A 14,162-nucleotide genomic window follows, 5' to 3' on the forward strand; every position below is an offset into this window, starting at 1 on the left:
AGATTCCATCCTCAGACACCTTTATCTTTCCCACAACCACTCTCTCCTGGCTCTTTTAAAGGTTTAAGGTATCATAAAGGGTTCAGAGTTCACCGTATCAGTGCTTAACATTAAAAGGGGCTCCCTGAAGTCAAACTTACCCAAAATGGCATCACTTACTCTCTTTCAAATAGAAACTTCCTTTATTTTGAAGTCCTATTTCTCTTTAGGGAGTTTACTTCTTAGAAAAGTTTCCTTTCGTTCTAGCTTCAAAAGCACACACATCCAGGTTACTGCCATTCCTTATATGGCAGCAATATGAATTTCTTAGTTTCTTTCATTAACCCTCAAGAATCTCATCTTTAAGAATTTCTCTCCTTAGTTTTCTTTGTGCTAATTGCAGGTAATTTAGAATTGTCTTAGAAAACGAATTTAAAAACAACCCATCTGTTTTCAACAGAGATCTATTTACTAATAAGCAAACTGAAAAAATCTACAGTGTTATTGGAGATTTTCTTAACAGAAAAAGCTGAGAAGACTTCAAGTCTGGGACAGTTCTAGTATGGTGACAAGGACACTGGATGGAAATCAGGACATCCAGAGTCCTAGGAAATCCTACCTCTGCCACTTGGAAGAGTAAAAATCTCAGCAAATAAGGGAGTTGACTTGGAGATTAAAGATCATTGTCTCTCCCTGGTATTCTAGTACTCTTTTCTTTCCCTCCCATTTAACAACATCAAGGATTCAACTGATTAGCTTCATCCTTTAAGGTCTCTTATTTGTAGCTATCCTAAAAAGGTCTTGGGCTTCCCTGGTGGCTCAGAGGTTAAAGCGTCTGCCTCCAATGCGGGAGACCCGGGTTCGATCCCTGGGTCGGGAAGATCCCCTGGAGAAGGAAATGGTAACCCACTCCAGTATTCTTTCCTGGAGAATCCCATGGATGGAGAAGCCTGGTAGGCTACAGTCCACGGGGTCGCAAAGAGTCAGACACGACTGAGCGACGGAACGGAACGGAAAAAGGTCTTAAGGACAAGCACTTAGAAGAAATCAAAGTGGTTAAGCAATCAATCATATACCAAAATAAAATCCAAAACAAAAGAAAACTTCCACAGGGAAAATAGCTATCATTAAGGGAGAAGGAAATGGCAACCCACTCCAGTGTTCTTGCCAAGAGAATCCCGGGGACAGAGGAGCCTGGTGGGCTGCTGTCCATGGGGTCGCACAGAGTCGGACACAACTGAAGCACCTTAGCATGCATTCATGCATTGGAGAAGGAAATGGCAACCCACTCCAGTGTTCTTGCCTGGAGAATCCCAGGGATGGGGGGAGCCTGGTGGGCTTCCGTCTATGGGGTCACACAGAGTCAGACACAACTGAAGTAACTTAGCAGCAGCAGCAACATCTATTTAAGATTTACATTTAAGGGGAATCATTCAACCAGTTCATTTTGCTCATAAAATTAACAGCTTATACTTGCAGTGCTACAGAAAACTAACAAGTGAAAAGAAGGCAAGGGTTAAGGAGGATCTTCAGTCAAACATAGTGTTTTAAGTTATTTCTATACCACCTTTTCCCACAAAGGTTTCAAGGCAGACCAGCAGACTACCTCTATAATTACAATTTTATACAGCAGTCAGCAGGGAAAAGAACACAAACAACTTTTAAAAAGGCAAAGTGAAATGTCTACCCTTAAAAATAAAGATTTGAATGGTTAGACCCTGCAGATTATACAACACATTTTGGGTGAATAAAACGTGCATTTATTAAATACCTAACTCTACCAACAGGGTTTGTTTTTACCCAATTTCAATATTAATGTAGGGATCATATAAAGCATACTGCCCACTGTAAAAATAACAACTCTTTAACCTTTAGTAATGACGCTACTTCATAAAAGCTAGAGTGACCCCAGGTCATGACCACTATGTTGTTAAGGAATGATTACTAATAACATTCCCAGTTATTCTCAACAGTATCCCAATTTGGGCAATAAATTGTGTGATCACCTTGATTACAGTATTCTGTCTTAAAGTATTTTTAAAATTTCTTTCTGCAGAATTTTAGTTGTTGTAGGTCGGCCTGAGATAAGCTGGGTCACAAAAACATATATTAATGAATTTGTTACAACCTCAGGAATAACATATAGCATGACTTTTCTGGAAAGCCTTTCTAACATGAGAAATTTCTTTTTTTTAAAACACAAATTAGCTGTGTAAAACATTCTTAACACCAGTTTTATGTACTTTTACATAAAGATTAATAGAATCACCACTCTGGAAATTTTTTTCTGTGAAAAATGGCAAACATTCTTTGGCAAATAACCCTGAAATTTACACTGAGAATCAATCACAAGTAGACTGTTATGATAAACCTATCACCTATAGATACTTTCAGTATCAGTGCAGGATGGGCAAGTTTATATGATTAGCTTGTTTGTCATTTAATTTTAAATGACTAAGAGAATAAGCATCCGATAAACAGCCAGATCTATCCAGAAGTACATCATTGGATTTGAAATGGTCCCTGAAAAATGCAAACTTAAGAGACAGGTTTGGAACTTGGGCCTTCTTAACAGTTCCAAAGTCTGGTTCCACCACTCTGCAGTGTGTGACTTGTTTCCCAATCCGTACATGTGTCAGTGAACAGACAGTAGCCCCCCCCACCCCCATCCATGGTTTAGTTTTCAGCAGTGAAGTGACCTAAGGTCAACCGTGACCTGAAAATATTAAATGAACAATTCATAAGTTTTAGACTGCACATCATCCTGAATGGCAAGGTGGAATCTCATGCTGTCCCTTTACCCGGTATATCCCACCCATTAGTCACTCAGTAGCCACCTTGTTTATATAATATTGACTGTCCTGGTATTGCAGTGCTTGTGTGTCCAAGTAACCTTTATTTTACTTAATAATGGCCCTAAAGTGCAAGAGGAGTGATGCAGGCAATAGGGTATGCCAAAAAGAAGGCTTTTCCTTTAAGTGAAAAGGTAAAAAGTTATCTATTTAATAAGACAAAAATTGTATGCTGAGGTAGCTAAGATCTACAGGAAGAACAAATCTATTAAACTGTGGCAGAAAAAAATTCATCGAAGTTTTCCAATCACTCCTCAAAATCCAAGTTATGGCTACAGTGTGTGACACATAGTTATGGTGTGTGACACATGGTTGGCTAAATTTGGACAAGGCATTAAATTTGGACAAGGTATTTTGAGAGAGAGGCCATTTATGTTCACTTTCATTCAATATACTATAATTGTTCTATTTTATTAATGTGCTCTTACTGTGCCTGATTAATAAACCTTATAATAGGAAAAAAGCTTAGTACATATATAGAGCTCAGGACGATCTGCACTTTCAGGAATCCATGCGGGGAAGTACTTAGAACATATCCCCCATGGGTAAGGGGGCGGGGAACAACTGTAGTTCTCACTCGCACGAGTTTGCAATAATATATTTGCAAAGTATTTTTATTAACTGTACTCTCCATTAGAATATAATAACCCAGAGGGGCAGGACTCCTAGGTGTTATGCCCACAATCACATTCTCAGCATCTATTTCTATGCTTAGCAGGTAATACACGTTCTATGTTTATTGAATGAAGACAGCAATTCTAGGTGACTGTTTCCTTTTTCATATATGTAAATGTTATTTAATTAACTTCCTTTATCACCATAGGTTACTTCTGCATCTGTTTATTTTGCAGCAAAAAATAACATTAAACACAACCAATTTTTGCTTTGTGCTCTATATTTTAGTTTCAATTAGTAAGTGGCTGATAAATGTGCTAAGAAATAAAAAAATTTCTTAACCACAATTTAAACAATGATTTGTAATGACCATGACACTTCTTAGAGTTGTGATTTTGGAATGTATCCTTCTACATGTCAAGATTTTAAATTATTGGATGAAAGAAGTCCAAGGTACTAAAACCATGGAAAAAACATGCTTTTTATCAAAACCTTTAACCTTTTAGCATGGTATTTACTGAATACTTTAATTTAACAAAACACATAAAAAATGAAATGTAGAACATACCCATTTTCTTGTAGTACTCTTCCCAAGCCTTGGTATAATCAACCTGTCCAGCTGGAGCTGGATTCTGCTGATCTCCTTATTCAAGAAAAACATAAAAAAAATTATTATTAAGGCTTTTAGAAGGCAATTTTGGCCCTGCTGGGGTTGTTTTTGTGTATGTGAGAGGAGCTGGGAGTATTCTGTCATGGGGAATGAGGGGAGGGAAATGCTGTGTGGTACTGGCATCCTTGTTGGTGCCAAAGACCCACCCAGGATTCTGGGGTAACAGAGATAGTGGGCAGAGAGATGGTCTATCTACTTAGAAGAGTAGTTATACTGAGCATTTAAGTAAATTCACTGGTCAAATAAGAAAACACACTGAAGATACCAGGTCTTTCACCATCTTAAGCATGGAAAACAAAAAAGCTAGGAAAAAACTTTAAAGTCTTAGAATAGAATTGCAGGGTATATGAACGTACAGTTTAAAAAATATATACACAAATGGATATTTATGTATTTTGATATGTATGTAGGTACGCATGCATGTAAATTCATCTCCTAGCTCTGCACACTGGATGGAGCTAGTAGCAGTAACACCTCAGTGGCAATGAACACAACTATTTAGCTTCTAAATATCATCATCTACTAAAAAAAATCAGGGCTCCTTGGAAAAATGGTTAATTCAAGGGCTGAAGCTCCAAAAGCACAAAGTAAGCATCTTATTGTGCAAGAAAGCAGGAAAGTGCTTATAGAAATGACAGGCGTGTCAAAAGAATACAGGAGCCATCTTGAAATGACAGGCATGTCAAAATAATACAGGAGCCATCTTGAAGGTGCCCCTGACTGGCCAATCCTAGGGCAATCTGGGCAAGTTTAAAATATAACCTACTAAATCCATACTGACATAAAGAAATAAACAGAAAGAAAATGAAATTTTCTTACAGTAAAATACCACCTAATGTAGAAAATGATGGAAGTAGAAATTATCATATTTGTAATTGAATTAGGTAGGTACTATCATGGAGAAGGCAATGGCAAGCCACTCCAGTACTCTTGCCTAGAAAATCCCATGGATGGAGGAGCCTGGTAGGCTGCAGTCCATGGGGTCACTAAGGGTCGGACATGACTGAGCGACTTCGCTTTCACTTTTCACTTTCCACTTTCACACATTGGAGAAGGAAAAGGCAACCCACTCCAGTGTTCTTGCCTCGAGAATCCCAGGGACAGGGGAGCCTGGTGGGCTTCTGTCTATGGGGTCACACAGAGTCGGACACGACTGACGTGACTTAGCAGCAGCAGCAGCAGGTACTATCAATGAAGGCTAAGGCCTTCAATGAGAACAGAATCCTAAGTTTAGCTGAGAAATCTTAGAAAGTTTTCTAAGGAAGTTTAGCTGTGGCGTTGTTTTGATCAGAAAGCTAATTTCTCTTTGCTCTAGTAGTTTTATAATTTGTACTAGTTCTTTATTTCTATTCTCATTTGTTTTAAAAAAGTTAAAATTATAAATCACGTCTAATCAAACTGAACTGTAAAACTTCTACTGTGTCTTTAAGGAAAACAATAAAATTATCCCACTTGTCCTGCCAAAAAGAGAATAGAACAGTGGTATAATCACACTATAACTCTCCTGCTGCTTTCTAGACAATATTAATTTCAAAGAGAAAAACGGTGATTTTATAAGACCTTGGCAGACCTCATTCATTTTTTTGCAGTATTCTTGCCATATTGTATGTAAGCAGGAACCCCGATCATGACCTCATCTTCATGAGAAAAGGTTGAAGGGACCTATGGTTGACCCATAAGCATCTCACAAAAGGTCTTTTGAAAGAAAAAGATAGGAATTATTTTTGACTGGTGAGAAATTGTTGGAATAATTGGTGAAATGGAGTAAGGGCTATGACTTGGGATGATAAAATGTATCAATGCTAATTAACTGATTTTGAATGCTGTGTGATGGTTATATATTTTTTGAGAAACACAGAAAAGAGTACTTAAGAGTAATGGGCCATTAAGTCTACACTTTGGTCTTAATGATTCTGAAAAAGAATCATGACAGTAGATATGGACACATAGATAGGGTAATGGAACAAATGGGGGAGATACACATTTAACAGTTAGGTTATCTGGGTATTCTCGGTAATGTATCTTACAACTTTTATTGGTTTAATAGTTATCTCAGAGTAACTTGTTTTTAAAAAGCGAAGGCTACTTACTTAAGCTATTAACTGAGTATTATAAGTATGGGGGTATTATACACTGATGTACTTCATATATAATTCCAAACACAAGTTTTCATTTCTATATAAAAAATAAATTCTTTAGTTACCATAGTTACCTTGTCCATTGGTTTGGGTTGTAGTTGGTGCACCAGCAGGAGCTGCAGGTGGTGGCTGTGCTTGTTGCTGATAATAGTGAGCATAATAAGCAGCCCAAGCTGCTGAATTTGGATCTGTTCCTGTTTTAGCTAGAATAAACAAAAGTTATACATCAGTTAATCACACACACACCCCTCTCTAGCAAATAAACAGAACTCAAAGTTAACTGGACATTAAAAAATAGTAGGTGGAAACTTCCAAATTCTTCTATTATTTTTACTGCCATAATTATCTTTTATTTTAGAAAAGTGAGGCTCAGATAAGTTCCTGGAAAACTAGCTTGTGGCAGAGTTGGGATAGGAATGAAGATCTTTTGGTTTCAAATCCAGTGCTTTGTCTCAAACCACCCTGTGTGGTTTTCCTAAACCAGGATTGCCTCAAGCACAACAGTCCTTATGAAGAATTTCCAGGGACTAGCCCGTACAAGAAGCAATTATTTTAAAACTGTCCTATCTTCTTTCAATGAAGAGCCAATTAAAAAATCTTGGAAAAAGAAATCGAGATTAGTGTATTTCATCTCATCATATTCCAGTAATTATCCTAAAAGATAAATTTGATGTCACTGTCCTATTTGAAATTCTTTATTTCCTGGTGTCTTTAGGACTAATAAAACCTTTAAGGACCACATATCATTCAATGTTTTTACCAAGATATTTGGACACCCTGGCTTATACTTTCCTTTCCAGCCTTTCCCTGCTGTTGGTATGTTTCCAACACTCAAGGTCTGAACACAGAAACTGGCTGTATTTTTCAAGTCATCATGCCCATATCTGGGCCTTTCAGCATGTTACGCTTCCTCTGCACTTGACTGACCCGCACTCAATTCTTCATAAAAAACTGATGCATTAACAGTGTGGGACTATTCAGTCAGAAAAAGAAATCCTCTTACTGATTTTTATACTTGGGAGTATCATAGGATGCTATATCTATTAGTTTGTATCCTCAAGAAAAATCCTGGTAATTTCCTTAACCGGCCTATATCTATATGAAAACCAGTCTACACATATAACTACTACATACCGAGGACTGACTAAATTCATTCAATATAATATTCATTCATCATTTTATAGATAAAACAGACTTAGAACAGTTCAAAACTTGCTTGTTATCCCATAATTAGTAAGTTGTAAGAATAGGACTTATTCAAGTCTCTTACCTTCTGAAGTCAGTTATGGGACTTACTACACAAATCTTTCATAATCCATTGATTTTTTATAGGAAGACTTAATTCAGAGAATACTGACTTTATTGTCAATACAGGCCTACATTAAAATACCAGGGTATTTTAACACAAAATCAGTTTCATTTAAATAAAATATTTTGGTTTTACAAGCAATATCTAACCCTAGATGCTATCTTTTAGCTAAATGGGTAAGTAACTTCTTTCCCAAAGGTACTGCTGAAAGCCACATTCAGTAATACCAGTTCTTAGGAGTGGTGACTTCACCACTACTCCAAGTGGGAAAACGAGATTGTGATACAGAGACCACTTCTTTTTTTAAAAAAGCAAAGGAAGATAAGCTTTTACTTTCGATACAGAGATATTCAAACATATAAACCATCTTTTTTTTTTTTCAGTAGCTTGAATGAACAGAAAATAAAGTTACATATAATTTTTGATATTTGGTCTTCATTAGCAACTCTCACTTCAAGGGGATGGCCTCATACAAGGACATCAACTGTTCTAGGCATAAAGAGTATGAGGAGCTACATTTTTTTTTTGAGAATAAGTGCTTTACGATGTTGTATTGGTCAGAGACCACGTCTCATTTCCATTATTTCTTTCAATCGTACTACTTACCTGAACAGAGCACCCAAATAGGTGCAATCCTACAGATTCCAGTTAACCAATATAAATCTACCCCGTAATTTTCTCAGTCTCTTCAGTGGTGTGATTCCTCAGCTTAATAACATCACACCTTAGCTTATAAGAGGGAAAGAAAAGTTCTTCCATTCTTTAAAGACTAACTTTTAGACTATTATACAATAAATCGTATTTGACCTTTCTTCTGATAAGTCCTTCTATTAATAGCACAGTATTGCTAACACTTTAAGTACCCTCTTCTGCTAAAGAATGTAAATTCATTACTCAGATGTCAGCACACTTCTTAAATGTGTGAGAGTTGAGGTTATTTGCTGTCATATTGTATCATCATATTCCAAAAAGCATACCTCTTATCATTCCAAAGAGCATGAAAAGTGAAAGCGAAAGTGTGTGTGACTCTGTAGTGCCTGACTCTATGTAACCCCATGGACTGTAGTCCACCAGGCTCCTCTGTCCATGGCATTCTCCAGGCAAGAATAGTGGACTGGGTTGCCACTCCCTTCTCCAGCGGATGTTCCTGACCCAGGGATTGAACCCAGGTCTCCTGCATTGCAGGTAGATTCTTTACCGAGTTACAAAAGGCATACCTCCTATGAAATTAAGGTATGTTAAAATATAGGACCACTCTCAAATACCAGAAATGTTTAATAAAGTTCACTAAAACAATTTTATTCAAATCAATTTAGCTGTTTTAAAAAATATATATACATATACATATATGCACTAGTATGAAAAGGAATCCTTAATTCTGTACCTTCCTTGAAACTACTCCAGTGAAAAGGCACATAGTAGGTGAGAAAAAAGGATCATAAAAATTACTGGTTTCAATGAATTCCCTCTTTGACCATAATGGAAAGAAAACTACAGGGTAGGAAAAGATTCAAGAATAGGGTAAAATGTGACAAATGCATAAATCCGTATCTGAACAGAAAAAAATCTTTATCTAAATGAATTTTAAGAGTTTCAACATGCAGATCTTTAATACAGGCCTGACTTTTACTAATATGTGAAGTTATCATATCAGGAATACTAAAATAGACAACTTGCATATCTTATTTGAGAATCTATGAATTTAATGCCAGTATTAAACATTTCAATGGACTAATTTTGTTAATTTTGTAAACAAATGTACATTATTCTTTCAAGGATAATGTCACAATTAACAGACAATATATTTGATGGCACGAGCATCTAAAACCTAACAGTGTACTTCTTCCTATAGCTTTGGCTTTTAGCATTCAGCTGTATCATTTCAGAAACAGAGAAAGCCAAATGAAGGTAGAAAAAGACTCATGAAAACACACCATATTCACAACAGTCTTATTTGCTATGGTAGAACCAGAATCGAACACTCCTGCTGAAGGAGTGAAACAAGTACAGAGAATGCACACAATATAGAATCAACACTAGAACACCTAATGAATGTAACACGAGTGGCAAGCAAAAACAGATTATACCCAAATGATAATCATCATTTACCTGGATCCGGAGGGGCTTGTTGCTGCCAATGTGGATATGCATTTCCCCACCCTTGGGGAGCATAAGGGGCTGGAGGGCCACTGAAAAGACAGAAATCAATTTAAAAATACAATTTACCAAAATCTGTAATCTTTGAAGAAAAGCCAAGAGCAAAACTCAAAACTTACTGAGGAGCGGGGCCAGGCGGTCCTGGATTATAAGGTGCAGGGTTATATGGTCCCATTGGAGTTCCTGGTCCAGGAGGCCCAGGAGGCCCATGGGGGCCAGGGACACCATGGGGCCCATGGGGTACAGGTGGCCCTAAAGGATTTACTGGGCCCTGCAAAAAGACAAAAATCACAAAGACAATAAAGGTTAAACATTTCAAAGGTCAAATGACCTTTCAATTCTACCCCTTTACCTACCTGCAGTCTAAAATTTATGTTTTTCCTCCATTCCTTATCCATGCTGCAAAAATCTAATTCTACCACATTAATGAGACATGTAAAATTAATTCAAATTAACAGTATTAGCAAAGACCTTATACATTTCCTTTATCTTCTACTCTTTTCAGACTACTCCCTTTTCCATTATTTCCCTTTCTTTGTATAATTCTTACTTTTACTATTCCTTTATCATCTTAATCATGGAAGCTTACCAAACATCAAGTTCTTTCCTGTATCTCTTCTCTCTCTGCATCAACTCTACATCTACTCTACTAACATTAATCAGAGAAATATCTTAACAACATAGTGAAATGGCTGTTGAATACTTTACCAATAATGAATACTAAACCAATATTTAGCAAGTTCTTCTTCAACAAAGTAGCCCTCCTCCTAGCCCTTCTGTCACTGAACTCCATTTGAATCAATAATTTAAGATCATTTTCTCCCTTACCCTTTACCATAATTTTCTAAATACAACAAAGATTCCCTTTTAATTGATTTAATAAGTCACAGACTATTTCATATGCATTTCATGTTACAGCATAATTAATAATGCTTAGCTGATTCTCTTTTGATAATCCAACTTGTAAGGACCACTAGATTCACCTGCTCTAAAATAAAATACTGTTAGTACTCACCATGTGACAATTTGTACAAAAATGCTTAATCTATATTTGGTTGTCAATTTTCTCAAAATAAAGCTAGACTTCAAGATTTTTAAAATCCCTTTATTAACATTATCTCTCACTTCTATTAGCCATAACCTATCCTTTCCAAAGAGTAAAAAAAAAAAAAGATTACTGGAAAAAAAGCAGCAACATTTTCATACGGTAGGCACCCTTTTAAGTGATACACACATATACTTCAAACATTTCATCCCTATAACCCTATAAGGCAGGTATAATTATCCTCACTTTCAGAAGAATGAGAGGCAAAAAAAGTGTAAATATCTTCCTCCAAGATCACGCAGTCAGTGAATGATTGAGAGTATTTTGAACCCAGATAGCCTGACTCAGGAGTCCATGTTCTTAATTGCTTTTCCAGAACAACCTGTCTTGTATGTCCATCAATTCAAATGCAATCCTAATTTTGCTAATGATAGCAAAATCCAAAACCAAGGTGCACTAATCATTCTTCTGGCATCAATTCTTGCCATCACTGAGTCCAACAATTATTTTCCTCATGTTTTTGAACAATTACACTTATTTTCCTTATTAGAGAACTTAGAATATTTGTGTATATTTTTAAGGTATTCTTAAGTGTCTTTTCTACATCTATTTTTGTTTTCCTAAGCACGGAGAAACACCTCATTCAGAGCATGGCAAACATTAAGGAGAATTTTCCTAAGATATTCTAATTAGTAGTAAATTAAACAGCTCCCTCACAATATGTTAATTCTTCATAGTAAAACATAGTAAAGCAGTATTTTGGGGGCTCCAAAACCACTGCAGATGTGTGACTTCAGCCATTAAATTAAATGACGCTTGCTCCTTGGAAGAAAAGTTATGACCAACATAGATAGCATATTAAAAAGCAGAGACATTACTTTGCCAACAAAGGTCCGTCTAGTCAAGGCTATGGCTTTTCCAGTAGTCATGTATGGATGTTAGCGTTGGACTATAAAGAAAGCTGAGCACAGAAGAATTGATGCTTTTGAACTGTGGTGTTGGAGAAGACTTTTGAGAGTTCCTTGGACTGCAAGGAGATCCAACCAGTCCACCTTAAACGAAATCAGTCCTGAATATTTTTTGGAAGGACTGATGCTGAAGCTGAAACTCCAATACTTTGATGGAGTTTTGCCACCTGATGGGAAGAACTGACTCACTGGAAAAGACCCTGATGCCAGGAAAGGTTAAAAGTGGGAGAAGGGGATGACAGAAAATAAGATGGCTGGATGGCATCACCGACTCAATGGACATGAATTTGAATAAACTGTAGGAGTTGGTGATGGACAGGGAGGCCTGGAGTGCTGCAGTCCATTGGGCTGCAACGAGTTGGACACGACTGAGCGACTGAACTGAAAGCACTATTTCCTCATTATTTTCAAACTTGGTTAGGCATCAGGACTACCTGGAACATTTCTAAAATTAGACACTGGGCGCTACTGCAGACATTCTGAACTACAACTATATGTTATATGTCGAAATGTAAACCACACAAGCTGTCTACATTCCAAATTCCCCTAGATGACTGTCTGGAGCTAGTCTAAGAAATAGAATAATAGGATAATGTAGAGTTCTACTTTAATGAGGGGGCAGGCATCTGATTCTTTTTTGCCTCAACAAGGTTGCCCTTAATAAATAGGAAGCAAATAGTAACAATCACCAAGTAAGTCCTTAATCAATAGTGACTTCTGGTTAACTATCTATACCTTTTAGTATTTTTCACAACCCTCTACTAACCCTAATGTTATAATTCAAAGTCAGGAAGCAACAGTTAGAACTGGACATGGAAAAACAGACTGGTTCCAAATAGGAAAAGGAGTACGTCAAGGCTGTATATTGTCACCCTGCTTATAATGCAGAGTACGTCATGAGGAATGCTGGGCTGGAAGAAACACAGGCTGGAATCAAGATTGCCGGGAGAAATATCAATAACCTCAGATATGCAGATGACACCACCCTTATGGCAGAAAGTGAAGAGGAATTGAAGAGTCTCTTGATGAAGGTAAAAGAGGAGAAAGAAAAAGTTGGTTTGAAGCTCAACATTCAGAAAACAAAGATCATGACATCTGGTCCCATCACTTCATGGGAAATAGATGGGGAAACAGTAGAAACAGTGTCAGACTTTTTTTGGGGGGCTCCAAAATCACTGCGGATGCTGACTGCAGCCATGAAATTAAAAGACGCTTACTCCCTGGAAGGAAAGTTATGACCAACCTAGACAGCATATTAAAAAGCAGAGACATTACTTTGCCAACAAAGGTCCATCTAGTCAAGGCTATGGTTTTTCCAGTGGTCATGTATGGATGAAAGAGTTGGACGGTGAAGAAAGCTGAGCGCCGAAGAATTGATGCTTTTGAACTGTGGTGCTAGAGAAGACTCTTGAGAGTCCCTTGGACTGCAAGGAGATCCAACCAGTCCACTCTAAAGGAATTCTATTCTGGGTGTTCATTGGAAGGACTGATGCTGAAGCTGAAACTCCAATACTGTGGCTACCTCATGCAAAGAGCTGACTCACTGGAAAAGACTCTGATGCTGGGGAGGGATTGCGGGCAGGAGGAGAAGGGGACGACGGAGGATGAGACAGCTGGATGGCATCACCGACTCGATGGACATGAGTTTGAGTGAACTCCGGGAGTTGGTGATGGACAGGGAGGCCTGGCGTGCTGTGATTCATGGGGTCGCAAAGAGTCGGACATGACTGAGCGACTGAACTGAATGTCTTCTTAATTTACCCACACTCCAGTACAAGATTTTGAAAACCTGTAACTATATAACTCTTTTTTTTTTTTTTTACTGCTGGAGAATCTTTTCTATATGTATATGTATCTATTATGTGATCAGATCTATAATTTTTTAGTAGAAATTAACATTTTTCTTATAGGAACGTATGAATTAACGTCTTATTTAACTAATAGAACCTGTGCTAACAACAGGAAGTTTAAAGCATACTCACACCAATCTTTTCTTCTATGAGTTGCCGAGCATAGTCTATTTGCTGTGGAGTGCCACGAATTGTAAATAACTTCATATTAGGATCTGCATTAGGTGGAGGATTTCTCTGAAGTTCTATTCTTGCACCAGACTGTTGGCTTATGCTTTTTATGGTTTCACCCCCTAAAATCAAAACACAGTAATTTCTTTAAAGATTCATAGGATACAAGTGGAGCTATTCAAAAGGAACTGGTTACAATTAAGGAATTTTTGAATAGTATCCCATCTGCCAATACGCAATTAGGAGTTTCAATTTATTCTACACTTTAACAACCTTAAAATGAATTATCGTATCAACACTTGGTTCAAAGAAATTGCTTTTATAAGCAATGAGAAACTAACACAGTTACTTAAAAATTCAAAAATTTAAAAACATGTGTCAGGAAACAGCAAAATGAAAACACTCAAA

The 14,162-nt window shown here is 37.1% G+C and overlaps 1 protein-coding gene across 16 annotated transcripts in view; it reads right to left on the bottom strand.

Annotated features, from left to right (window-relative positions):
- FUBP1 (far upstream element binding protein 1) overlaps positions 1 to 14,162 on the bottom strand; it is a 36,660-nt gene that overhangs the window by 9,105 nt on the left and 13,393 nt on the right. For 10 of the 16 annotated variants that reach the window (XM_088835418.1, XM_088835417.1, XM_088835420.1 and 7 more), the window contains 5 exons: positions 13,716 to 13,876; positions 9,840 to 9,991; positions 9,673 to 9,752; positions 6,329 to 6,457; positions 4,015 to 4,089 (listed from right to left, as the gene is read on the bottom strand). In XM_088835418.1, the coding sequence (XP_088691544.1) occupies positions 4,015 to 4,089; positions 6,329 to 6,457; positions 9,673 to 9,752; positions 9,840 to 9,991; positions 13,716 to 13,876 (597 nt within the window). Of the gene's footprint in view, positions 1 to 4,014; positions 4,090 to 6,319; positions 6,458 to 9,672; positions 9,753 to 9,839; positions 9,992 to 13,715; positions 13,877 to 14,162 lie in introns of all 16 variants that reach the window. The other 6 variants (XM_088835406.1, XM_055401306.2, XM_088835411.1 and 3 more) reach the window with 1 other exon arrangement.

The sequence above is a fragment of the Moschus berezovskii genome, chromosome 4, assembly GCF_049115385.1.
Source record: "Moschus berezovskii isolate FMDL1 chromosome 4, NW_MosBer_1.0, whole genome shotgun sequence".
Classification (NCBI taxonomy): Eukaryota; Metazoa; Chordata; class Mammalia; order Artiodactyla; family Moschidae; genus Moschus; species Moschus berezovskii.